Genomic DNA, 27,131 nt, shown 5'->3' on the forward strand with positions numbered 1-27,131 from the left:
ACACCTACACTCCCACTCAACCAATCTTATCATACTGGTCTTGCCAATCATGCATGATAATCTGCTATCTAGCATACGGAATCACGTTACCGCGGTTGCCTCCACCGAATTGGATGTTGTTGTGTCTTTGTTGCAGGATTTCCAACATGTTGATGTTGCTATTGATAGGTATCTTACCCATGGGATGCCTTTCTCTTCACGGAACACATACCGCCTACTCTTCGCCAAACCCGGCCTCAATGGCAACACCCATCACATATGGACATCAAGGGTGCCTATCAAGGTGCAAATGTTTGGTTGGCTTATCTTCAGGGATCGCAACAACACAAAAGGCAAACTTGTTCTATAGGACCATTGCCCTGACACCTTTTGTCCCACCTGTGATGCCCCCTTTGAAGATGTGACACATATTTTTTTCTATGCCTGATTGTTGTGCATGTTTGGACCGCTCACGGCCTACACGTGCCCATCTCCATCGACCACATATGAGACATTCCACCTCCTCATGGCCTCCTCAACGACATTTAGTCTCAGTTGCACTTACCGTTCTTTGAAGACTTTGGACACTCGGAATGCCCCGCATTTTTAGGAACCAGTTCTACACACCCATTGTAATTCTGAGGAACATTATTTTTGACTTCATTCTCTAAACTGATCACCTTAGGTTACAACACCAGAAGGTCGATGCTATGTCATGGTGGTAATGCCTCTCTCCAAGCACTACGCAACCTTGTAATCTCGCTATTTGTGGTCCTTTTGAGTAATGCATCAAGTGAAGATTCTCCCCCGTGATTGTTCAAAGATTTTTGAAAATGATGTTGCCCTAGTTATGGAAACATCAATCAACCTTCTTTTCCCTAAGAAAGAAATCCCCTGAAAAACAAACATCATTCAACCTCTTTCCCACCCACCCCGAGCACGTGCAGTTTATATATACGAAACCATTGTCTGGTTCCCACCACTGCGACGAGAGAACTACTCCCCCGCCGGCCCCTAGCAGAGGCTACAGCTGGTAATCTTTGCATCTCTACACGGCGCGAGCTCCATCCAAGATCATCGTGAATATGGAGGAGCAAGATCACGACGGGCTGCGACATCATGAGGCGGCAGCAGAGTCGTCGGTGCCGTTGCTGGAGAAGAAGGCCGGCGGCTTGTTGTACGTGGAGGGGTGCCCCGGGTGCGCGATTGACCGGAGGAAGGCGGAGAACCCGGGCATCCCCTACAGCAGCTTCCTGTACGTATGGGTCATCACCCTAAGCACCGGTGAGTGCTACTACTACGACTCCATCGATCAACACAGCTAATTTAGATCCCCGTCTGCATCTTGATTCATTGATTCAAAGTACCTCTTCTGATTATTTGCTTGATTTGATTCTGAAATATATCTAGCATTCATCAATTAATCTATCACGCACGCTGCATATACATGAACTGGTAGCACATAATCCTCCTATTCATAAATAATATATCCGTCCTAAATTGTAAGACGTTTTTTATTGGCTATAAAGGAAATATAAAATATTTTAGATATTTCATTACTATGGACTACCTAACGGACTAAAATGAATGAATAAACAACACTAAAATGGGTGGAGGCGTTTTAGCTCCCCGGAGCACACGCGTAAACAGTAAGACGAAAAAATAATAAATGTTTTCAAAAAATTCCGAGTTTTTATGTGGATGTTTGTGTTAGTGTTGCAAGCATGTTTGACAATTTTCATTCAAAACGGAGCAACAGTTTTTCATCAGTGAAATAAACAAATTTGGGGTTACATTTAGGATAACATTTGGTATTCATTTTTTTTGCACAAGCCAAAATACTTAACTTTTTTGCCTTAAAATTTGCAAGTAGCATTTGGATGTGACTAAGAATACATAAAAATTTTGTCTTGATATTTTTGACATTTTAAAATTTATTTTTGACCTAGGAGCACGTGCTTCCCGTAGCCGAATTGAATTTGCATGTTCTGATGGCTATATATATCTTAGAGCATCTTCAACAGGCGCGCAACCGTGCGGGGCGCTAAATAAGTTTACAGCGCCAGAATAGCAACTTTTTACGTGCCGCAGAGTGCTGGCTCCAGCAGCCGCTGCAAAAAATTGCGCGCACGCCGCCCCAGCAGAAGCGTGTGATACACATACGTACGCAAAAAGAAGATAGGTCAACATAGATAGTTGCATAGTTCAACTACTCGTCGTCCTCCTCCTCCTCCGACTCCGACTTGGTGATGTCCTCCTCCTCCTCCGACTCCGACTCGGTGATGTCCTCCTCCGCCGTCGTAATGAAGGCGTCAATATGCTGGTCATCGTTGGAGTGCTTCTCCAAACTCGACGTTGAAGAGCGCGGCCGCCTTTCGCGTACGCCTGTCCTCGCGATAGGCGGCTCGCTCCGCCCTCCTCTCCGCCCTCTCCGTCCTTCTTTGCGTGTAGAATTCGCGCTCGTTCACGACGTCCTCCTGGAAGCGTTGGCGCCACACCGCCATGGCCTCCTCGTCCAACTCAGTGATGCTGAGGCAGCACTCCCGCCTCCGGTTGTCGCGACGGTCCTCGTCGGTGACAAGCCGCGGGGGAGGCGCGAGCTCCTACGCCTGCTCCCGCATCACCACCTCGGGGAAGTTCATCTCCCTACGAGGCCGCCGGAGGCGCCACGCCGCCGCGTCATACGCGCGAGCGGCCTCGTGGGCGGTGTCGAAAGTGCCGAGGCCGTGGCGCATCTCGCCGGACCGGATCTCGGCGGAGAAGGCGCCGGAGGGGCGCCCGCGGACACCGCGGTAGCCCGAACTTCCCCGGCGGCGCGACGGCGGCGAGGCGAGAAAAGATGCAAGAAAGAGCGGGGAGAGAGCGGTAGAGGGCGCGTGGCGAGGCACAGGGCGGTGGGAGGGCGTTGAATTTATAAAGCACGCGGGACGCCGCGCGCCAAAACTGGCGCGCGCCCGGCTGCTTTTTCACGCGGGCGACCTTTTCCCGCACGCCTGAATATCCCGTGACCGCTGGAGCATGCGAAACCGCTCCGCGCGCGTGTTTTTTACCGCCACCGTTGGAGATGCTCTTAGGTATACACAAACCCGATGTGTACTCGTTTTGATTGTACTGCACCATGAGTCGGTAAAAAAATTCACCCTTTGTTGTAAAAGATGCATGCAATAATTGCAGCTAAGTATTCGCTCGCTAGCCTGTCCAATGGTAAACGAGTAACTAGTCGGTATCATACCATATCACGTACTATGATTTGTTTGTCCTGTGCGAAGAAATGAATCTATCTGCGGAAATGACAAAACACGTGTAACAATTCACATTCTCATAATCCCATCTTAGTCGTACTTGGTGGTCAACGCTTAGCCGTGGTGGCATGTGCATGTGCATCAGTCATACCACAAAATTTTAAATATAAATTTAATGTATACGTCGAGGAATAACAACAAAATAAGCTTCACTATGTATGAGCTAATTCAGATTTTCGCTGTGAACAGTATTTTTAGCTACTATTAACGACGTGGACATAGAGTATGTGAGCTCGAGCTCACATGCACCCTTTGCTACAGTAAAATTGAAAAAAATATTTAAAATTTTCAAAAAGTTATGAATTTTTTTGCAACAAACATTGATGTGTGTTACACATGCGTGCCAATTTTCGTGATGAAATGACATTTGTGGAGGCCTCAGCAAAAAAGATAAAATCATGCTTGAAAAAAAACTGTTTTTGGAAGCATTTTGAAACATCGATTTTGTTTTTTTCACCGAGACATGTATGGATGTCATTTTGTCATGAAATTTTGCACGCATGTGAAAAAGACATCAATGTTTGTTGTAAAAAAATCAGATTTTCTTAAACATTTTTTTAAATTTTACTGTAGCAAAGGGTGCATGTGAGCTCAAGCTCACAAGAGCACTTTCGCGTGATTCATCTCTTTTATCTCTTAAGATGAACGTGCACGGTGTTTCATCTCCCCCGATGTAGGCATAGTGTCGGTCGCTTAGGACTTTACTGTTGTCAATATGTCGAATTTTTATTTTAGCCTTTTTTGGTTATGTGCATTCTAAATATGCAGAGACTAAAGTATTGCTTATCATGATTGCACATGTGTGATGCTACATTCTAAGTTAATAAAATCGCCATTTATAAAAAAATAAGTGTCAATAAAGTTCTTTACTTTTCTTTTAATCTTTTGGTTACCCAATGGCAGTACAGAATAGCATCTAAGGGTGTCATTGGCATCATAAGATATCTTTATTAAGTCTATGGCATCATAAGATATCTTTATTAAGTCTATCGAGAACATATTCTATCACGATGGTGCTTTCATGTCATGGGAGCACTTGAAGAAATCATCCCAACTTCATTATATTTTTGGTAGATGAGCACTACCACGACACAATCACACAACAATCAAATAGAAATTCCCTGGGACCAAAAAGATCGCCGGGCAAAACCCACCTTAACATTTCTTCGCATAGCTGCAAAAGCAGCAGCTTTACAGTTTTCCAAATGCACGTGATCATGCTTCCTGGTCTCCCTGTACCTCATGCTGAACCTTGCCATAAGTTCTTTCACAAGCTCACAAAATACCGGGAAAAAGTTTGGCAATTGGAGTCGCGGCTTCTCCTGTGAGGTAAAGTTTCTTTTGCGAGTTTCTCTGAGGGAAAATTGCAACTGCATATGGCCCTTTCAGTCATCCTCCAGCTCGGCAAAACCCAAGATATTTGTCCTCTCTCCCATGAGGAGGCCGACATCCACCGTAGACTTAAGCGGCGGGAGATCAGTCTGGCTGTGTTGGATGAGAATTACCAACCTTAAGGAGAGCGACGCACACACTAAGTACTTCCATCTGAGAGTCAATGCTAGGAGGCGGAAAAACTTCATTCACCGTTTGTGTGCTGGCCTCGAATGGGCTACCCAACATGAAGAAAAGGTGCAAGTTATCCAATAGCACTTCGCCTCCTCTTTTGCAAAGGGGCCGACCATGAAGGGCGATTTTAATTGGGTAGTTTTGCCGCCGCCTTCTATGGACCTTTCCTCCCTTGATGAGTCGTTCAGCGAGTTTGAGGCCTTGAAGGGCGACAAGGCAATGCCCAACGACAAAGCCATCGGTTCAGATGGTTTCTTCGGGGCGTTCTTCAAGTCTTATTGGTTTGTTATAAAAGATGGCATCATGGAATTAATTCATGCTTTCTCCAATTTGCACTTTGCTCTTGCACTGGCTCAACTCGGCCAATACTACCCTCTTGCTAAAGAAAGATGGTGCCCAGGCTATCAGAGGATTCCGCCCCATTAAACTCATCCATGCTGTTGCAAAAATCATGGCTAAGATGTTGGCTTCCCGGCTTGCTCCTTTCATGAACAAGCTTACCTCCCAAGCCCGGAGTGCTTTTATTAAGATGAGGAGCATCCATGACAAATTTTTTTGTTCACAACTATGCTAGAAGGCTCTAATGCACCAAAACCCCAACCCTATTGTGCAAGCTTGACATCAAGAAAGCCTTCGACTCTGTCAGCTAGGAGTACATGTTTGACCTGCTGCAGCAACTCGGTTTGCCTTCACGTTTTAGAAATTGGTTGGCTGCACTTTGGTCTTCTGCATCGTCCAAAGTCATCCTTAATGGGGTCCAGGTCACCCATTCGCTTACGGTCGTGGGTGGCATCAGAGCCTCTGCCGCATCTCCTCTTTGTGCTCGCCATCAACCCCTGCAACATATCCTAGAGACTACCACCCACAATGGAGACTTGCATCGGCTATGCGGGCGCGGTCCTTTCTTGCGCACCTCGCTCTATGCCGATGATGTCACCATCTTCTTGGCGCCCATCAAGGACAATGTTGATATCCTAGAACACATCCTCAAAGAGTTTGGAGATGTCACTGGCCTGCTCACAAATGTTCAAAAGTGCTTGATTGCCCCTATTGGATGCTCCCAGATTGACCTTGATGTTGTGTTGGCTAACTTTCTGACAGGCCGATCATCTTTCCCGATGAAATATTTGGGATTGCCTCTCTCCGTCCAATGCCTTAGAGCCATGGATTTTCAGACGTTGCTTGCCAAAATGCGTGCCAAGCTTATTGCTGGAAGGGGGGCCAATATCACTCTAGCCGGTCGGAATACTTACATCAAGTCGGTGCTCACCTGCCAAGCTATCCATCACCTCATCCCTCTGCATATAAAGAAAGGAGTTCTTATTGGTATCAGTACGATCATGAGGGCATTCCTGGGGGCTGGGACTGACAAGGTTAATGGTGGAAAACTGCAAAGTTAAGTGGGAGATCGTGTGCTGGCCAACATCCCTGGGTGGGATGGGCATCCTGGACTTGGACAAGTTCTCTCGTGCCCTTAGGTTGTATTGACCATGGTGGGAGTGGAAGGACCCAGGTAGAGCCTGGGTTGGGTTAGGCTCACCTTCTGACAACAAAGACATGGACCTGTTTTACAAGGTCACTTCAATAACCCTTGGTGACGGGAAGACGAACAAGTTCTGGCACTCGCCATTGCTCGGTGGATCAAGCCTAAGGATATTGCGCCCACCATCTTCAGCGTCTTCCGGTTCACCAAAGGCTGCGTCCAAAAAGTTTTGCAAAATGATGATTGGGTTTGCCTCATTAATACAACAAAAGTGACCCTCCTGAAACACACTCTTGATTTTGTGGTTCTTTGGGAGAGGTTGGCCACCATCACCTACAAAATCACACTCCGGACAAGATTGTCTGCATGCTCAATGCCTCCAGGGTCTATGACGCCAACTCGGCCTACCGAGCCAGTTTGACGATCTATCTCATACTACTATGAATCCGTTGGTGTGGAAACATTGGGACCCTCCTAAATGCAAGATGTTTGCATGGCTTGTGCTTCAAGATAAAATCTGGACGACCGATAGATTGCAACGTCGAGGTTGGCCAAATTGTTGAGATTGTCAACTTTGCAAAGTTGAGGGGGAGTCGGTTGCTCACCTCCTCTTCAAATGTCAGTACTCTATGCGCATTTGGAGGATGATCCAGTCCCCGCTCGGCTTAGAAGGTTTGGACCTCACATCCTAGAGCGTTTTCACTACGGTAAAGGAGTAGTGGACCTCTTTGTGCCTCTCGAGAGGCAAACAAAACCGAGATATGTCCTCCCTTCTCTTTCTCGCGGGGTGAGAAATCTGGAACGAGCGCAATGCTCGTGTCTTTCGTGGTGTCTCCTCCATGCCTTCCACGGTCTTTCCAAAAATCAAGCAGGATGATTCCCTTTGGATTTTGGTCGATGCTAAGCACTTGAGAACTTTGACTCCACGAGAGTAGTCCCGTTTGTTTGGCACGTGTGCCCTTGTTTTCTTTGCTGTAAAAATCCTTAATTAATATGATGAGGCAAAGTTTTTTCCCCTGTTTAGAAAAACATGTGCGACCATGCCAAGACGCGACAGGATGCAACACCAAAACGAGCAATATGAAGAGAAGTAATTCTATTGTGAATAGTCACCCTGGGTGAGGAATAGTTATTCTTCACCTCCTTTATTCTGACATTAATGCACCATAATTTTGTGTTTTGTGAGTTTTGTCTTATTTCATACATAAAAGGGAATGTAATATACATATAATCACCGTAAAAAATATTTTATGTTAAGTAAAATTACTAATGTAAAAACATAGTGTAAAATGTACATATTTTTTTTTGTTTTATGCCTAAATTTTTGTTTCCTTATGCCAAATTTTACGTAGTGAATCAATATGAATGTAACTATTTGTATTACAAATGTAATTTATTTATGAAATGATCATAAAATTACCTCGGATGAAGAATAATTTATTCTGCACCCTGGGTGATGAACAGTATAACTTTTGGAAATTAGAGCATCTCCGGTTGTAGTGACGAATTTGGCCCTCGATATGTTAACGGACATGTCTAGATGGGTTCATAGATAGGAGACGGACGAGCCTCATTTGTTCAGTCGAGCAATAATGTTCCCCCATTTCCCCCTTCCCTTTTGTCCGCCTAGACAACGAACCTACGGGCGGGTGCAAGATGGGGAGGGCACTGCGTCAACACACAGGAAAGGAAGAGGATAGGCCGAGGGCGAGGCAGTGGGGGCCGATTTGAGAGGATTTGGGGTGCTTTTGGTGCGTCGTGCCCGATGTGGCGGACGATTCTGGATGGAGCCAACTCCGCCCCACGTATAGACTAGCTTTGGGGGCGCTGGATAGTCTAAACAAATGGACTAGGTATGGGAAGCATCGTTGGTGTTTTGTCCGGGTGTCGTCCGGCTATCTGCTCGGACACACGAGGATGGTTGTGGGGTTTGGTTGAAGATGATGTCGTGCTTTTGTGACTTGAGCCCTAAATAGTCTCTTCTTATATACTCTATTTCTTTTCCCTTTGTCGGTCGCGAATAACTCGCATATAAAAGAAGCATGATTTGTACGACACAGACGTGAATAAAGATATCTTTAGTGCATAATGTGGCTCCGCCTGTGTGCTCATAACGTGGCTGCGGGGCCCTATGCAGATCTCGTGTTCATGACTGGTCTGTTGATGGCATCAGGACTTACCAAAGAAAGAGAATCTAGAGATGGGAAACGAGGGAATAAGATTGTTAGGTACCAACTCGAACTATTCACTCACAATTACACTTTCTCAAGTTCATACAAATCATAGGATTTGGTAAGTAATTCTTGATGAATAAAGGCAAATAAAAGATAAAAGTCGTCACCGTTCAAGCCTGATTCACTGGATGCCTTTTCCCTTTGATCCTCTTCTCCTTAAGTAGTTGCAGATGACATGTTAGCTCGAGTCTTGTAGTTGACCCAGTTGAACCCAATGTATTTCTTATTGGGTTGCACCAGCCAAGCTGGTCTTGTGATGACGCACCCCCTCACGGTTTGCCCCGGTGGCTTCCATAGTAGCGGTTTTGGCTACCATGGGAGTGTGTCTCGCTTCGCTGTCATCCGCGCGGCTGCCATGGCAATAGTTTGAGCTGGCGCTGCATATGGGGTCATAACATCCCTGGTCCTTGAGAGATGACTTCTCCCCGAGTCAGGAGTTTCGGGTGGTGTTCGAACGGGTTGGCGGTGTCTTCCCAAGTTGCGTCAAAGACTGACGGATCAAACCAGTTGATCAGGATTTGCTTGCGTCGGCCTATTGCGGTGCGATGCCATCTCTTATGAAGGATCTCGACCGACTTCACTAGTGTTGATGTAGGAGTTGAGAGATCCGTGCTAGCTGACTGCAGTAGACCATCAATGAATTCCACAGTGAAAACTTTCAAGGCGCTGTCATGGATTGGAATTAGTTCTAGAAGGCCAGCATATTTCACCCGTTCTGGCTTTGCTTGCCGGAAAACCTGACAAGAATGAACATACTGGCACACTTGTGCTTTCATTTTTAGGCTATGCAAAGAATCACATATCCGACGATATGTGACTGGAAAGCCTGAATGACCCCCTATTGTGATGTCATGGAAAGCACTGAGTATGCACCTCTGAAGAACAGGTGCCCCCGAGCTAGAGGCAGCCGTGAAAATAAAGAAGCCCATCAGAGTGGTGAAGCACTTCTTAGGATCAGGGCGAACTGCTAGTAATGATTTTGGTTGCCTATGGGTTTGTTGTGTAACTGGTGGATACGTCTTTGAGCCAGACTGGTTGGCAGCCAGATACAACGACCAAATTGGCTTCAGCTGGGGCACGATGCGAGAGAGCATCAGAGGCATTGTTGGAACAACCCTAGCGGTAGCAGATTTTGTAGCGCTAGCCAAGTAGTTTAGTAAATGCTTTTAGTTGCCATGGTTTTACACTTATTGATCATCAAGGTGGAGCATGCTTATTTGGTGTGTTCTATCACAAACTCCTCTGCATGAAGGTATGGCTGCAACTGTTCAACAACCATGAGGATGGCCATGCATTCTTTTTTGTATGTAGATAGACCTCTGTTTCGTGGCCCCAATGGCTAGCAATGGGGTGCCCACCTTGTTGCAGAACAACACCAACTTCATAATCACACGCATGGGAAAATGCTGAGGAGCTTGGACAATTCAGACCCATCAGCTTTGTGCCCTCTATGGCAAAGCTCATCTCCAAAGTTCTGTCCTTGCGTCTCGCAGAAAAGATGCATGGGTTGATCTTCAGTGCCAAAAGTGCTTTCCTCCGCTCGAGATGCATCCACAATAGCTACCTTCACATCTGCAACATGGTCAGGGCCATGCACTCCAGGAAGAAGCCTCTACTGCTTTTCAAAATGGACATTGCCATCGCTTTTGACTCTGTTTCATGGGAGTATCTGCTGGACCTGCTTCAGGTATATGGCTTCAGTCTGAGATGACGAAATTGGATTGGCAATCTGCTTGGCTCAGCATCGTCAATGATCAGTCTGAACGGCACCAACATTTCTCACCATAGGGGGCTCCATCAAGGAGAACCATTGCCGCCCTTACTATTCATTCTGGCAATTGATCCACTGTAGCACATCTTATGCCTCTCCACTGAGCGTGGCCAGCTCACGCCCCTCCCGGGAAGGGAATCCCAGCTGCATGTCAGCCTCTACGCCGACGATGTGATCATATTCTCAAACCTCTGAGGACTGATGTGGACTCTCTGTTGCAGATCATGGAAGATTTTGGGCAGGCCACGGGCTTGTGCATAAACCCCGCGAAATCCTCGGTCGTGCCCATCCATTGCACTGCACTGATCTAAACCTCGACGACATCCTACTGAATTTTGGTGATCAGCACGCTGGATTCCCGATCACGTACCTCAGCTTGCCAGTCACTCTGGCCTAGATCTGTAGGGTGCATCTGCAGTTTGTTTTTGAAAGAATCAAGGCCAAGCTTGCGGCCTGGAAGGGGAAGCTATTGACACTGGCAGGAAGGAGGGCTCTAGTGAGGTCGGTCCTCTGGGCGATCCCGATTTTTGCTATGACGGCCATCCAGGTGGCAAAAAGTTTCCTTGCTGAAATTGACAAGATGTGCACACGGTTTTTGTGGTGCCAAGACGAGCAGCTCACCGGTAGGAAGTGTAACTTCAAGTGGAGTAACGTGTGCATAACGATGGACAAAGGCGGGCTGGGCATCCTAGACACTACCAAGTTCGCCAAAGCATTGAGACTGCGGTGGCTATGCCAGACGTGGAAATCTCCAGATCGGCCATGGGTGGGCACTGAGCTGCCATGCAATCATAAGGACATTGATCTCTTCGCCGCGGCGACATCAGTAATAATTGGCAATGGGGAAACAACAAAGTTCTGGGGGCGCTCCATGGCTCTGCTCATTCCCCCTACGCATGGTTGCTCCCACCTGTTCTGGTAGATTTCGCGAGAAGAGAAGATCAGTCAAGGACGCCCTTGCTAACAACACTTGGGTAAAGGACACTTGTCACCGCAACCTATCGCAACCATTCGTTGAAGAATTCCTTGTGCTTTGGAACTTGATTAGAGCATCACCCCTCACCCTAGAGCCAACAACCAGCAACGAGATCACTTGGAAAGTATCGGCATCAGGCAACTATATCATGACTTCGGTGTACAGGATGCAATTCCTCGGACAGACCGACTCACCTTTCCCGGCTATGATTTGGAAGGTGTGGGTGCCACCCCGATGCAAATCCTTCGTCTAGCTAATGCTCCATGACAGAATATGGTGTGCTGATCGGCTTCAGCGCTGCGGCTGGGATAATTGCTACTTCTGCCCTCTATGCATCCGTAATATGGAAAGCTCTTTCCACCTATTCTGGGAGTGCAGTGTTGCCAAGCAGATTTGGTGCTCTGTCTCAACCTGGAGAAGTTGTTAGTCGCTGGCTCCTGCCAGTTGGGAAGGTGAAGACAATAGCATGGCGATCTAGAGCAAGATCAGTAGCCAAGGACCAGCTCCAGAAAGAAAGGGCATCTAATCCATGCTCCAGCTCATTGTTTGGGAGTTGTGGACAGAGAGAAACGGCGGGATCTTCAAAAACAAATACCTTACGGTACACCTGATAGTCAACTCCATCAGGACGACCATGGAGGCATGGAGGACCGTCGGAGCAAAAGACATGATGCAACCCTTTGGGGACCCCCCCCCCCCCCCCCCCCCGCCCCCGGTGAAATATCTCCATTAGCTCTTAGGCCACCTTTTTCTGCTTATTTTTCATTTCTTCCCTTGTGGTTCTTGAACACTTCTCTGTACATACTGCTCACTATCTGTCAATGAAAAGCCAACGATTGCTGGATCTCTTAAAAAGAATCACACGCATCAGTGTTGACGGCGAAAGGTTTAGTGAGGTCAGCGACTTGCAGGATAGGTGCAGAGATGAGTTTCTGCTTGAGCAGTTCAAATGAATGTTTCTTCAGAAGGTTGAATAGGGGTCTTGCTGTAATTTCAAAGTGTTTAATGAATCTCCTGTAGTATCCTCTGAGATCTAGAAAACTGCGAACTTCCTTCGTTATTACTGTGGTAGGCGACTACTCAATTGTCTGAATTTTAATAGTATCGTAGCATGCACAAGTTCGTCATTGGCCAGCTCCGCCTAAAGTAGGGCCAACGAGCATGCAGTGTTGAGATCCAGTAGCCGTTGCACCAAGATCACCGCCGGAATATCCGATCAGAGACCCTCCACAAAGTGAGTGAGGAAAAAGTATTTTTTGGAAAAGGAGTGAGGAAAAAGTATGGGTGAGTACATTCAGAATAGGATATCAGGTGGTTCATCATAGTTTCAAAACGCTCGATGAAATCGGCAACAATAGTGTGTTGTTTAATGGCATAAAATTGGTGAATCAACATCTAGTGCTTATCTCTCCTGAATCTGGTGCAGAGTTAAGATGTGAAGGATTCCCAACCCATGGCCACTATGCGTTTCTGCACAAACGTAAGCCAAATACCAGCACGGCCAAAAAAAACCCAAAACAGCCATAGGTACCCAGTAGGATTCGTGCAGTGTGAACCTTTGGAAATATTGTTTGTGTAGCGTTTTCTACAGCTATGGATCATCACTGGTGAAGACACATTTGGAAATATTGTTCACATAGTGTTTTCCAGAGATGTAGATTATCGACCTGTGAAGACGGGGAAGCTCATGGAAGGTGTGGTCTGGCCTATGGTGGGGAGAACAGAGGAAGAGATGGGTAGTGGATGCGTACCTGTGACTAGGAGTGCCATCGGTGACGCTGGGGTCACCAACGGAAGCCTCCGGTAAGATGTGCGTCGCCATGACCGATTTGCCTGTCGAATGCCTCCCACGCAGTGAGCGGTAGTGACAGAGTTGTCGTTTCACTCAAGAAGGACGGGGCTCCTGGAGTCGTCGCCTAAAGCGTCGTGACCGATGACTCGAGCTTGGCGAAGGGAGCTTCCCGATCTGCCTTCGAGTGGTGCAGATCGACTAGGTGCAAAGTTGGGATACTTCGCGTTGAGCTACTTCATGACGTTGGCGGTGTCCGCCTTGGAATCCTAGTGAACCTTGACGAGGTAGTCCTTCAGAGCCAGATCCATGGTGCTGATGAAGATCGGGCGAGCGTGGACATGTCGTTGGTTGTCCAAGATGAATCTGGTGAGGAGAGGAAGGATGGTAGGTGGGCTCTGATACCATGATGCTAAGTATCAACTTGATCTATTCACTCATAGATACACGTTCTCGGGTTCATATAGATCACATGATTTGGTAGGTAGTTATTGAGGAAGAAGAAAGGAAAATAAAAGAGAAAAGTCGCTGCCGTCTGAGCCTGATCCACTGGATGCCTTTTCCCTTCGCTCCTCTTCTCCTTAAGTAGATGATGTGTTAGTCCGAGTTGGACCCAATGTATTTCCTATTGGGTTACACCAGCCGAGCTGGCCTTGTGATGGCATGCCTCCCCTCACGGTTTGTCCCATGGCAGAGTTTCTCCCTTCGCTGTCATCCGCGTTGGCTGCCATCAGCGGTTTGAGCTGGCACTACATTTGGGGTGCTAACAAAGATGCAGTGACGCCCGAAAGGTTTCTGCTTGGCGCGGCGTGGTCGATGACCGATGCTCACTAATTCGTCTTGGATTCCTTCCTCCTCCTTGTCCTCTTTCTGGGCAATGTCTGCGCACGCGGGCGGAAATGCCACGAGTCCAGGTGAAGCCCATTTCGCTTCGGCGTTTGCCCATTCCGTTCGATTGGGTTCAGTTCTGGAGGCAACAATTTGGGCAGATAAAGGTGGCACTGGGCGGCCACTGATCTCGGTCCTGGTGTGGTTAGTGAGAGTGGTGAGGATGAATCGGTTGGTTGGGTACTTGTGTGCCAGCAATGGCGGGGGAGGAAGAGGCGAGTTTGCCGTTACCGTAGAAGAAGGGGCGCCAGTAGCACCTGTTGTCAAAATATGTAATAATGAAAAACTGTATAAGCTGTCTTTTACACTACTGAATGGTTCAGTTTCGCTTAACTGTTGTTACACGAATTTTATTGATATCAAGTACTCCCTCCGTCCAGAAAAACTTGTTGAAGAAATGGATAAAAATAGATGTCTCTAGAACTAAAATACGTCTAGATACATCCATTCCTCTGACAAGTATTTCCGGACGGAGAGAATAGTAGTTCTAAATCAGCATGAACTAACTCAGTTAATGTTACTGTCTATAGTATCTTCCATCGCAAAAAAAAAAAAACCATTCACGTGATTGTACTGTTCTTTCTGGACATAATTTCTGGTTCTAATATTTCCTCTGGCTTTCCAGCTTTACCAATATCTTCACTGTTCCCCTACTTGTACTTCATGGTATGTATTATAATCCAACTTTTTTGGCGTAGATACTTAGATGGCCACTATTTAGGAAGAAATAGCACTCTTGATTTTTTCAATATTTGAATTTGTTCACTTATCTTTTCTTATTGATGCATATGCCCATCTCTGATGTATCTGTTGCTAAATGCTAGTAGTCTTCATACTCTCTCCTACTTCTTTACAGATAAGAGACTTGCATGTTGCAAAAAGAACAGAAGATATTGGGTTCTATGCTGGGTTTGTAGGTGAGTTCTCTTACCAAATTCTTATTATATGATTAATTACTTGAGCGTCATGATTCAATGATTAAAACTGCATGATTACTAGATGTGATATTTTCTGTTTTCATTGGAAAATTTCAGGTGCTTCTTTTATGTTCGGAAGATTTTTGACGGCAACTATTTGGGGAATAGCAGCAGACCGTATTGGGAGGAAGCCAGTTATTCTGTTCAGCGTTTTCTCCGTGTTTGTAACATTTAGCCACTTGTTTATTCCTCAATTTCAACTCCTATTTTATTAGCTGGGTCTCCAACTTGATTCTTGTTAACATCTCAGGGTAGTATTTAATACTTTGTTTGGGCTTAGTGTCACCTATTGGATGGCGATAGCTACAAGGTTTCTCATGGGTGCATTGAATGGCTTACTCGGACCAATAAAGGTATGTCGAATTTCAAACCCTTTTTATGTCAGATTCGTGTTATGAATTTGTGCCTGATTTTTGCAGGCTTATTCTATTGAAGTTTGCCGACCCGAACATGAAGCTCTAGCACTATCACTTGTAAGATAGTCATGTGTGCCCATGCACTTATAAGATACTCCCTCTGTAACTTAATATAAGACGTTTTTTGACACAATGGAGTATCTACTTTCACTACTTTTGGTTTTGACATCACTTTATTTTAATTTAGGTTAGCACATCATGGGCAATAGGTCTCATCATTGGTCCTGCTCTTGGAGGCTACCTTGCACTGGTATGAAAGAGAAAATTTAACTTCATGATATACTTAACTGTCATCCTGTTAGTATACTAACCTGGTTGTTTTTATGGCAGCCTGCAGAAAAGTATCCAAATATCTTTTCGCCTGACTCATTCTTTGGAAGGTATCCTTTTGTGTTGCTAAATTAGATTATCCTAGATAGATAATTGTCCTGCAGATACTTACTTTTGGTGAAACTTGTCAGGTTCCCGTACTTCTTACCATGCTTATGCACATCAGTCTTTGCTGCCGTTGTTCTGATAGGCTGCCTATGGATGCCGGTATGTGATATTTCAATGGTGTTAGCTTCCTTGGTTATGCAGTCAGTCTAATTGCCCCTTCGTAATTACATTTGCTATGTTTTCACCGCTTCATGAGGCCCGTAGGAAACCTTATATTGTCGGCCTGAACACATATGTTCTATATTTATAAATATGTCCTGCTGCACCTTCTTCGCATACTTTTCTGGGCAATCTTAGAACCAAATATTTTCAACTGTCTTGTTCAGAGGCCATATATAATATAATTGACCTTCGACATTTTCTGAATGTGGTTCTACAACCAAGTCCGCGTCTCTTTTCTGTTCTTTCCTTGCAGTAACTAGTGGCAGGAGTAAAAAGTACATTGAATCTGACATGATACTGTAGAAAAGATGATGCTCTTTGTAGTTAATGTTGATTATTCCCGTGTTTGTTGTAATATATCTTGAAACATATTCCAGGAAACATTACACAAGCATAAAGCCAGTGAAAATGGCAAACAAAGTGTTGAAGCTGTGGAGGGCCATCTGATTGATCCGCAAGAAAAGGTCGAAGAAAGTGCCAGTGTAGATACCAAGAAGAGCTTATTCAAGAATTGGCCATTGATGTCTTCCATAATTGTTTATTGCATCTTCTCCTATCATGACATGGCCTATACAGAGGTATTATTTTCTATTTTTTAGTTCATGGAATTGAAGCATTCCAAGAGAAAAACTTACAGCCTTTTATGCTTTAAATAAACTTGTGGTGAATGGTAAAAAATGAGAATAATTAGTAGGAGCAGAATCAATGTGTTCTCTGTAGTATATCTATGTATGTATGGTAGCTATATAATTGGTTGCTAACAAAGGTTTTTCTAGTTTCCTGATAGCGATTACACAACCTATTTTAAATAAACTTCAGCTTGTTTTTGAGAAACCATGGTATTTGAAATCAATTTCAGGTGTTCTCTCTATGGGCTGAAAGTGACAAGAAGTATGGTGGACTGGGTTTATCGTCCGAAGATGTAGGCCAAACGCTCGGAATAACAGGTATAATTTTGTTTGTGCTTTGACAACTATCTATTTTCTTATCACTTCGGAACAGTAGGGAAGAACTCCACTGGGGTGTATATTAATATTCAATAATTAAAGTACAAAATAATCCCGTATCTTTATTTTGCTTTTCAGTTTCAACACTAAAGCGTTTAGAAATCCAGTTAGACATGGTTTTCAGTACTTTTAATTGAGTTGATTACTCTCGGCTGTGATAACAACATTCCTTGGTAGGAGTATTAATTTTCCGTTTCAGTAGAACCAGCCTTCCGTGATAACAACACTGTCAGTATCGTACGCCCATTTCAGGTGGCAGTTTGCTTGTGTATCAAATGTTCATATACCCACGCATCAATAAAGTTCTTGGACCGATCAAATGTTGTCAAATCGCAGCCGTGAGTAAAACCTGCTATTGTTTAATTTCTGAAGTTCTTCTATCCTCTGATTGCATATCTTAACTAGTGTAACCTTGCAGGCTCTGTGCATACCTATTCTATTCGCCTATCCCTATATGACATACCTGTCAGGACCTGCATTATCAGTCATTCTGACTATTGCATCAGTCTTAAAAAATGATATTGCTGTGAGTATTCCTTTTATCTCACTTCAGAATCCTTATTACCTTAAGTTTCAGAATTGATTCACTAGATGGCAATTATATACAATATGAAAATTTTACATTAGTGCTTGGCCGCCTCTTACGAGTTGTACATGTTTGTGGCTTGTAACATTTTGATTTTAAGAAGAGAAAACCAGATAATGTGTATCATTTGTCCAGCGGTCACTAAAAGTTACTATCTCATGTTAATAATGTTCCTCATGATTACTACATCAGGCTACCATCATTACAAGCATCTTCATCCTTCAAAACAACGCTGTGGTATGGAAACCGTAAATTAATCTTTATTCAATGCATTTATATTAGATATCTGTTGCACTAATGACCATGCAATTACTAACAGTCTCAGGACCAAAGAGGAGCAGCAAATGGATTAGCCATGACTGCAATGTCCCTTTTCAAGGCAGTTGCTCCTGCAGGCGCCGGCATTGTGTGAGTATTCTTTGTTCCTCATTGCTTTTGCAAAATATTTTATATGTTACAAGGGAAAAATAAACTTAATACTATCTCACACTGCTACGTTGGCAACTAAAATGCAAACTGAATGTATTTGAAGCTCAGAAGTTCACATGTCTTTTATGTATGCAGGTTCTCATGGGCGCAGACACGCCAACATACTTTCTTCCTTCCAGGTAAACATTGTTGTCCTTTTTTGAGGAAATTTCACATAACATACATTTTATTGCCAAATGCAGCTATCCTTCAATCCTTGGTCTGCTTTAGATATTATTTTTAACATTTTAACTAGTTGAGACTTGATAGATCTTGTGATGTTTTTACTGCTGTATAATTTTTCTCCACATTCGTCTCATACAGGTGATCATATGGTGTTCTTTTTGCTGAACATGATAGAGCTCCTGGGACTTGTCCTCACGTTCAAACCCTTCCTCGCCGTGCCAGAGCACAACGATAGAAACTAGCTTTTCAGTTATTATTCTAGAAGTTCCGGATTATAACTCAGATGTTGATTACTGATGGGTCCGGCACCCGCAAGGCTTAAGGCGACCTTGCACCAGGATAGAGGTGATTAAGTACCACCTTTATTTTGTATGTAACATATGTGTCGGCAAGCCGGAAGAATATCCTGGCCATCTCCGGGCGGACGTGCCACAACGACGCAAGGGCGTTTATCCATTCTTAAGGCGTTGTTGTGGAAGAAGTCAGACGTAGTTGTTGGTCTTAATTTCACAGCTTATAATGGGTCTGCCGTAGTTGTTCATATTTTGTACTCTACTTGCTGATGTATTTGGCATCATTGTGTTACATCAGCTTTAGCATAGATGAATGTATGCATCACAATAATGCAGAGACTCGGGGTTTCAACCTACTTAGAAAAATGTAACATATGCGTTGTAGCAACATTTGGGTAGAGGTAATCCATAAACTTGGCCAAACTTTATAAAAATTAACTACAGTGAAAATATGGGGAGTAGTTCTTTTAGGGCATCTTTAACAACAATCCGTAAAAAACCTTCCGGATCCGTCCGCGGACAGAGAGGACCAATCCACGGACAGGGATGCGTGAGTACGCCATCTAACCGTAGCCGCATATATTTTTACAATAACTGAAACTAACCGGAAGAAATTCAATCAAACAGGACGAATTTTGATATAAACACGGCATATTTCATTGAAATTAGGATAATTTGTACATAAAACCGGACGATTTTCGTCCGGTCAACTAAAAACCCTAAAATAAAACCCTAAACTATCCTACTATACTTGACCGTGACCTCGTAGGCCACGCTGCCGGGCTGGCCGGCGGATCCTCCTTTGTCACCGGTGCCCGATCCGTCATCGTCGTCGTCGTGCTTGGGGCGACGGAAGGTGGCGGCGTCGCGGCAGGGCTTCCCGGCGGCCGCCTGACGCTCGCGGATGATCCTCTCCATTTCGTCCTGCTTGTGCGCAGTGCGGTCGCGTCCACCGAGGACATGGACTGGGGGAGAGGGTGGCGGTCGTTGGAGTAGGTGTCATTGGTGGCGCCGATATCGGCGATTGACCATTTCCTCGCCGTACCTGGCCATCTCCCCGTCGAGGCGGCGGAGACGATGCTTGGCCGTCTCCGACGTCGTCACCGAGTGGTCCAGGGCCCAGGCGTACGCCAGGTATGGGTCCACCGCGATGTGTGGCAGGGGGACATCCGAGTCCACGAACTTGGACCGGCGCGTGACGCTGCGCCTGTCCCGTCGGCGCTGCTCCCGGTCGGCGTACTCCTGCGCCGTCATGGCGCTCCGGGACAACGAGGGGGAGTTGCTGCCGCTGCCGAGGTTATGGAGAAGGCGACCACACGCCTTGGGAAGGGGCTGCGGTGCACGAGCTCCTCCTTGACGACGCGCCGGGGCGGCGGCGAGCGCCACTCCTCCTTGATGAAGCGCCGGGGCGGCGGCGAGCGATGCTCCTCCTTCACGACGCGCCGGGGCAGCGGCGAGAGCCGCTCTTCTTTCACGCGACATCCAAATTGTGCAGCGGCAGAGAGCGTGGAGGGGATGCCGGCTCCGGCTTCATGGGAAGGAGCCGGGCCGTTGATGTGGGCGACGAAGCGACACGTCATCAGCTTCATCTGCTCCTCGAACTCCGCGTCGGTGGCAGCATAGACCTCGCACGACACCGCCTGCGCGGACTGCGGCAGCTACGGCTGCTGGTCCTCGTCGTCGCCGGAGGAGATGACGATCTCCGCCCGCGTCGAGTCGCCATCAGCCGATGAGGATGATGACCCCGGCGTTCGAGGGCAGTGTCACCACAATCTGCTAGATCCTGCCTCAGAACCGCTTGCCGGCGCCCAGGACTTGCACATCGCCGGAGATGTGGAGAGAGATGGGCGGGGAGGGGAGGAGGAGTATACGATGTGGACGGCGCCGGAGCACGGCTTAAATAGCCGCGGCCAGGCCATGCGAAGGGCCGATTAGCCGCTTAAATGCGGCACAGCGTCCAAAGTTGGTTCCTCGGGAATCTGCGTCCGCATTGAAGCAACGATTGTCGAGAGGTCGTGTCGGTCAGCGCTGTCCTCCTTTCCTGCCTGGTCACATCGCAACATCAATGCCGACCTCTGGGTGCTCTGGGCTGGCATGAATGCAGCTCGGTAAGCGGTGCGTGCATCGGAAGGAAAGCGCAGGAGGGGCGGGTGACGGGTTTTTGATGGGCCAGAGCAGGCCAGAAACGTGTGTGGTCGGTCCTGACTCCCGCAAATCTCCTCACGTTTGTCTTTGATTTGTGGGAGAAATCACGTCCGGACCGCTTCGTGGACTGATATAAAGCCGCGTTGGATGATTTTCACGATCTAGACAGTACGGTCATTGAAAGGTTTGCGGATCCGCGTTGAAGATAACGTACAGTTGCGGACGCGGACCATAAAAGTATGGCCGACCAAGTGTCCCATTGTTTGTTTGTCGATCTACTATCCATGAAGGTGGCATGGACACCTAACCGCGCAAAGCATACGCATGTCGGCATCCACCTAAACCAACACCCGTGGCACACGGTCGACAACACGTACACATCTCCTCGCAGATCAATCAGGACAGGGGAAAATATCCAGTGCTATCATCTGATAGGTGATACGGTGATACAAGACTATATGGAGCGTTAGATATAGAGGAACGGACTGGATCAGTTCACTCAGCTGTTTACATATGCCCCCAGTAACATTTGCATCTTGGCCCCCAAAACAAGTATGTGTTGGTCAAAACTCCTGTCACATGTTTCTCCTTCAAGTCCTCGTTTCTCAGGAAACATGCCGTTTAAGAATGCAATCAGCAACCCCGGGTCAGAATGATTATCAGAACATATACAGATAACCAGTGAAATCAAATATAGGCACTTTCAGCACATATTCCTACAAGCAAGCAGCACTCCTTATTTTTTCCAAAGTTCCAAAACAATAGAACAAACATCCCTTTGCCACATTCTACAGTTTCTTCTATTACAAAGTGAAGCAAAACAAATTGTGCTGGCTCCAGATATAAGCAACAAAACATGGCAGAATAAAAGATTCCACAATACTAGTAACACCTTCAGATATAAAAGCATGTTGTTGTGCAATGAAGCAAACCAGAGCGGTACAATCTACCAGATTGACAAAGCACAATGCATTGCTTGCCAAGAAATTGCACATATATGTAACAGTTCAGATTTGCTAAACTAAACAGGGTGCTACTCCTAAATCTAAAAGGCATATATTACAACTCTTGTCAACTGCTAACACAGACGATTCCCCTAATTACACAGCAAGAACACCAAAAGCATGAAGATGTTTCTGCTCCGGAATCGTTAGACCAGCCATTTGGTCGTTTTGCATGTTTCCTGGATGTTGAAAGCATGCACATCATCGATTGGAACATCTGCCTCCTTAAAGAGCCACCTAGATAAGCAATGGTTTTATCCTGCATTCTGAAACATGTCCAAATTAGTGCGAGCTGGTTACATGAAAAGTTAAGATGTCCCTAGCAAAAATAGTGTATTTGCATACTTGCATATCATCTCGTAAAAATTCATATCAAAGGAACATCAACATATACCTTCAAGAAAATTGAGCGGCTTTAAACACTAGCATCTTTGTCTTGGAATTAACATGGCCTTAATATAGTTCACAAATTAACATAGCTAAATGAAACAATATTGCTACAGATCACTTGATGAGTTCAGATTCCTACATCATCCCATGGTAGGCACAAAAGCACACCTACAGGATAAAATAAAGAACTAGGACCTAAAAAACTTTGAAGAAAACAATACGACATTAAATATGGGAAATGGCAAATAACCTTCGAGACTGGTGCACCTTCTTATCCCCCTGATCTATTTTCAAGCTTCTTGACCTATAAGACCATGTAAAAAAAATCATTTGTTGAACTACGAGACCATGACATGCTCACAAACAATTGAGTTATATTCACCTATTTTTTCCCCCTTTTTCCGTTTGTTGTCGGGTGTGAACCCTGCTTCCTCTTTGTGCTAATAGTGTATTTACCCATAACATTTGTTAAATCTCAGCTCAACATTAATGGTCAGTAAGCTAGTTTATTACAGCTGCATACATTTCTAGTACTCAGTTGTCCCAGCCTGACATAGAATTCAACTGGGATTTTTGTTAGTCAAACATTCTTGGGCCTCGTCTGGTATGAATTTAGTGAATCACTCAATCTATAGACAGTACTTCGAAATAGTCTAAATGTCACTTACTCGACTAAAAATACATTTTGGTCTGAACTTGCGCTAGTCTGTACATGTGATTTTCAACTATACTATATGTAAGAAAGATTCTATTACACTCTATAAGAAAGATTATGTGTATAATTCAGCTAGAAATATTAAGAGAGGAAGCAGCAGACAACATTTAAACACTGCTAGATTTTCATGCTTAGCAATATGTTGTAACAGAGTGACTGAACAAGAACTTTTGTCCGCATAGCAAGCATTCTTCTAATTCTGCAAAGATTAAAATATTGATGCATATATTTGCTCTGAACTAACTTAAACATCTGCTGGTACTGCATGGCGAGACATGAAATTTCCATAACCACAACTAACATTAGATGTAGTTGTACTTTCCGCTTCTTTTGTTTGTTGTCATACAGTTGCAACAGCTACTTTCAGTTCATAATTTTAGGCACATCATAGCAGACTTCAAGGACTGCATTATGGATAGCAATACACGATACTATGAAATTGGAGGATGAACTAACCAAATGCAGTGCAGCTCCTTCAATATTTGTTGAGGAACGTGCAGCAGGCAAGTACGGACTACAACTCACGCCTGCTCCAGAATCGCTAATGCATGCATCTCACTACAATTGGAGAAATCGACCGAACGACACCGACTCCCGCAGCGCGGACATCCAATCCTAAAATCAAATGAGCAAAATAAAAAAATCAAGTGCGAGAAATGACCACATGCGTATGGCGAAGGAGGCGCTGCCTCTTACCTGATCGTCCTTGCCGAGGGTCTCCGGCTCCCGCGACGCGTTTGGCTCCAGCGACGGCGGGGGAAGGTCCATCTCGACTCCTATGAAACTGACCGGATCTGAGCCAAGGAATCCGCAGGCGCGCGAGCCTTATAGGTTGCGCTGGATCTGGGCTAGCAACAGTGGATGGGGGAATATGCCCTAGGCAGCGGCGGCGGCGAATTGTATCAGGGAAGAAGCGAACAGAGAAGATGGATATTCACTTCGTCGCTGAATTAGGGAATAAAGCAGGGTGTTTTCTGCATACACTGCAACGCCAAGGGACCCTCTCAATCCTGTACCACCAGTCCAGATCGAACGGCCCACCTAGTCTTGTATCACGGGAGCACCTCAGGTCTCCTATCATCAGATATCTACCCTACCGTCAACCATCCAACAAGCCGACGCCCGTGCATCGTTCCCCAAGATGCTCTAGCCGCTCAGTGGGCACGTGGCAGCAAGTCGGCTGCGCTCACACGCCGACAAGCCGTCCCATCCCGACGCCACGTACGTGATGTGGCGCGACGCACCCACCGCCCCAGCGTGGTATAAGATGGCCACCATGCGCTAAAGTTAACAGCACACGACACCATCGACACACCATCTTTCCATCTGCTTGTTCTCATCGCCTCAAGAAGCTTTGCGTTGTATACGTTCGACCGGCCGCAAGATGTGGATGAGGAAGAAGGCGGCGACGACGAGGCCGGCGGCCAGGAGGAGGGCGCCGACGTCGCTAGAGGCGCTGTGGCGGCGCGTGGTCGGGCCGGCCCGCGGCGGCAAGACCAAAAAGACCAAGACCAAGAAGAGCAAGATCGGGTCGCTCTCGCGCGCGTTCCGGGTGTTCTCCTGCGTCCGCGGCCATGGCAAAGGGAGGATGGCTGCGCGCGCAGCGCGCCGGTACTGATCGGTCTGGGACGCGCACGGCCGCCGTCCGGGCGCCGACAGTGTTGCAGCTAGCGGCTGCGAGTCTTCGTCGTAGCTGCGCATCACAAATTGTATGTTTAACTTTGTAGATCCTGTATCCACGTGTATTTTTTTTCTTTTGCGGGGGCTGTATCCACGTGTTGTTTGTAAAAGAAAAACATATCCGTGTTTCCGTTCGAAAAGAGGAAGTTAAGTGCGTTTTGTAATCTTATTAGATTTTATTTTTCAAAAACTCAAGACAGCATCTCCAAAGCGGACCGTAAACCTTCCGCAACCGTCTGAACCGGGCTGTCCGGATGCCCGTGGACATCGGAGGCCACCCAACGCCGATTTATATCAGTCCGTGAAGCGATCCGGACGCGATTTCTTCCGCAAATCGGAGATAAACGTGAGGAGGTTTGCGTGAGTGCGGATCAATCTCATGAAGGAAATATGCCCTATGAAGGAAATATGCCCTAGGAAGGAAATATGCCCTAGAGGTAATAATAAAGTTGTTATTTATATTTCCTTAATCCATGATAAATGTTTATTATTCAGATTTGTATTAACCGGAAATTTGATAGATGTGTGGATACATAGACAAAATAAGTGTCCATAGTAAGCCTTTACTAGACTAGCTCGTTAATCAAAGATGGTCAAGTTTCCTAGTCATGGACATGTGTTGTCATTTGATGAACGGGATCACATCATTAGGAGAATGATGTGATGGACAAGACCCATCCGTTAGCTTAGTATAATGATTGTTTAGTTTTATTGCTACTGCTTTCATGACACCTCTGACTATGAGATTATGCAACTCCCGAATACCGGAGGAACACCTTGTGTGCTATCAAACATCACAATGTAACTGGGTGATTATAAACAAGCTCTACAGGTGTCTCCGAAGGTGTTTGTTGAGTTGGCATAGATCGAGATTATGATTTGTCACTCCGTGTATCGGAGAGGTATCTCTGGGCCCTCTCGGTAATGCTCATCACTATAAGCCTTGCAAGCAATGTAACTAATGAGTTAGTTACAGGATGATACATTACGGAACGAGTAAAGAGACCTGCCAGTAACGAGATTGAACTAGGTATGATGATACCGACGATCGAATTTCGGGCAAATAACATACGATGACAAAGGGAACAACGTATGTTGTTATGCGGTTTGACCGATAAAGATCTTCGTAGAATATGTAGGAGCCAATATGAGCATCCAGGTTCCGCTATTGGTTATTGACCGAAGATGTGTCTCGGTCATGTCTACATAGTTCTCGAACCCGTAGGGTCCGCACGCTTAACGTTCGATGACGATTTGTATTATGAGTTATGTGATTTGATGACTGAAGTTTGTTCGGAGTCCCGGATGAGATCACGGACATGACGAGGAGTCTCGAAATGGTCGAGAGGTAAAGATTCATATATTGAAAGGCTATATTCGGACATCGGAAAGGTTCCGAATGATTCGGGTATTTTTTTAAGTACCGAGGAGTTACGGGAATTCATCGGGAGAAGTAATGGGCCTTATTGGGCCATACGGGAAAAGAGGAGTCAGGCCAAAGGGGAGGTGGCGCCCCCCATGGGTCCGAATTAGACTAGGGGAAGGGGCGGTGCCCCCCTTGCCCTTTCCTACTACCTCTCTCTTTCCCTCTTTCCTTCTCTCCTACTCCGAAAAGGAAAGGGATTCCTATTAGGATTTGGAAGTCCTAGTAGGACTCCATACTCTTGGCGCACCCTAGGGGGCCGGCCTCTCTCCCTCCCTTCTTTATATACGTGGGCGGGGCACCCCAAAGGCACTCAAAAGATTTGTCTTAGCCGTGTGCGGTGCCCCCTCCAAAGTTACACACCTCGGTCATATCGTCGTAGTGCTTAGGCGAAGCCCTGCGCCGGTAACTTCATCATCACCGTCACCACACCGTCGTGCTGACGAAACTCTCCCTCGTCCTCAACTGGATCAAGAGCTCGAGGGACGTCATCGAGCTGAACGTGTGCTGAACACGGAGGTGCCGTACGTTCGGTACTTGGATCGGTTGTATCGTGAAGACGTTCGACTAGATCAACTGCGTTACTAAACGCTTCTGCTTTCGGTCTACGAGGGTACGTGGACACACTCTCCCCTTTGAATTACTACATTCCCCAACAGTGGCATCTGAGCCAGGTCTATGCGTAAATGTTATATGCATAAGTAGAACACAATGAGTTGTGGATGATAATAGTCATACTGCTTACCACCAACGTCTTACTTTGATTCGGCGGTATTGTTGGATGAAGCGGTCCGGTCCGACATTACATGACCACGTTCATGAGACTGGTTCGTGCTTCGCACACAGGTGGCTGGCGGGTGTCTGTTTCTCCAACTTTAGTTTAATCGAGTTTGACTACGTCCGGTCCTTGTTGAAGGTTAAAACAGCACACTTGACGAAAAATCGTTGTAGTTTTGATGCGTAGGTAAGAACGGTTCTTGCTAGAAGCTCGTAGCAGCCACGTAAAACTTGCAACAACAAAGTAGAGGACGTCTAACTTGTTTTTGCAGGGCATGTTGTGATGTGATATGGTCAAGACGTGATGAGATATAAATTGTTGTATGAGATGATCATGTTTTGTAAAAGTTATCGGCAACTGGCAGGAGCCTTATGGTTGTCTCTTTATTGTATGAAATGCAATCGCCATGTAATTGCTTTACTTTATCACTAAGCGGTAGCGATAGTCGTAGAAGCAATAGTTGGCGAGACTACAA

General features: G+C 46.0%; 2 protein-coding genes and 1 long non-coding RNA gene across 7 annotated transcripts; 2 read left to right on the forward strand and 1 right to left on the reverse strand.

The window, feature by feature from the left end:
• The first annotated feature begins 947 nt into the window (after nucleotides 1-947).
• LOC123096271 (protein ZINC INDUCED FACILITATOR-LIKE 1) lies at nucleotides 948-18,831 on the forward strand. 2 transcript variants are annotated; one of them, XM_044517959.1, is made up of 17 exons: nucleotides 948-1,263; nucleotides 14,614-14,654; nucleotides 14,845-14,905; nucleotides 15,023-15,125; nucleotides 15,216-15,318; nucleotides 15,385-15,438; nucleotides 15,569-15,631; nucleotides 15,712-15,761; nucleotides 15,843-15,918; nucleotides 16,359-16,559; nucleotides 16,841-16,928; nucleotides 17,241-17,326; nucleotides 17,407-17,514; nucleotides 17,767-17,811; nucleotides 17,894-17,982; nucleotides 18,139-18,182; nucleotides 18,367-18,831. In XM_044517959.1, the coding sequence occupies exons 1-17, from the start codon at nucleotides 1,065-1,067 to the stop codon at nucleotides 18,468-18,470; spliced, it is 1,515 nt and encodes a 504-aa protein (XP_044373894.1). In that variant the 5' UTR covers nucleotides 948-1,064; the 3' UTR covers nucleotides 18,471-18,831. The 2 variants fall into 2 exon arrangements, with proteins under 2 accessions (XP_044373894.1, XP_044373895.1); XM_044517960.1 differs by lacking the exon at nucleotides 948-1,263 and adding an exon at nucleotides 4,464-4,610.
• Nucleotides 18,832-21,480: 2,649 nt separating this feature from the next.
• LOC123096273 (uncharacterized) lies at nucleotides 21,481-23,825 on the reverse strand. 4 transcript variants are annotated; one of them, XR_006446536.1, is made up of 4 exons: nucleotides 23,472-23,825; nucleotides 22,443-23,390; nucleotides 22,311-22,364; nucleotides 21,481-21,929 (listed from the first exon to the last, which is right to left on the reverse strand). It is a non-coding gene; the product is annotated as an uncharacterized lncRNA (long non-coding RNA). The 4 variants fall into 4 exon arrangements; XR_006446534.1 differs by having other exon boundaries at nucleotides 21,481-21,936; XR_006446535.1 differs by having other exon boundaries at nucleotides 23,232-23,390; nucleotides 23,472-23,805.
• A 114-nt stretch (nucleotides 23,826-23,939) lies between these two features.
• LOC123096272 (uncharacterized) lies at nucleotides 23,940-24,925 on the forward strand. Its single transcript, XM_044517961.1, has one exon. It carries the CDS (start codon nucleotides 24,160-24,162, stop codon nucleotides 24,391-24,393), a length of 234 nt encoding a protein of 77 aa, XP_044373896.1. The 5' UTR covers nucleotides 23,940-24,159; the 3' UTR covers nucleotides 24,394-24,925.
• Nucleotides 24,926-27,131: the final 2,206 nt, after the last annotated feature.

This window comes from Triticum aestivum, chromosome 4D, assembly GCF_018294505.1.
Source record: "Triticum aestivum cultivar Chinese Spring chromosome 4D, IWGSC CS RefSeq v2.1, whole genome shotgun sequence".
Classification (NCBI taxonomy): Eukaryota; Viridiplantae; Streptophyta; class Magnoliopsida; order Poales; family Poaceae; genus Triticum; species Triticum aestivum.

Coding starts and splice junctions, on each gene's coding strand:
- LOC123096271 (XM_044517959.1), top strand. CDS start 1,065: ATGGAGGAGCAAGATCACGACGGGCTGCGACATCATGAGGCGGCAGCA. Junction 15,126..15,215: donor CTGTTCAGCGTTTTCTCCGT/GTTTGTAACATT, acceptor TTAACATCTCAG/GGTAGTATTTAATACTTTGT. Junction 15,632..15,711: donor TTGGAGGCTACCTTGCACTG/GTATGAAAGAGA, acceptor TTTTTATGGCAG/CCTGCAGAAAAGTATCCAAA.
- LOC123096272 (XM_044517961.1), top strand. CDS start 24,160: ATGTGGATGAGGAAGAAGGCGGCGACGACGAGGCCGGCGGCCAGGAGG.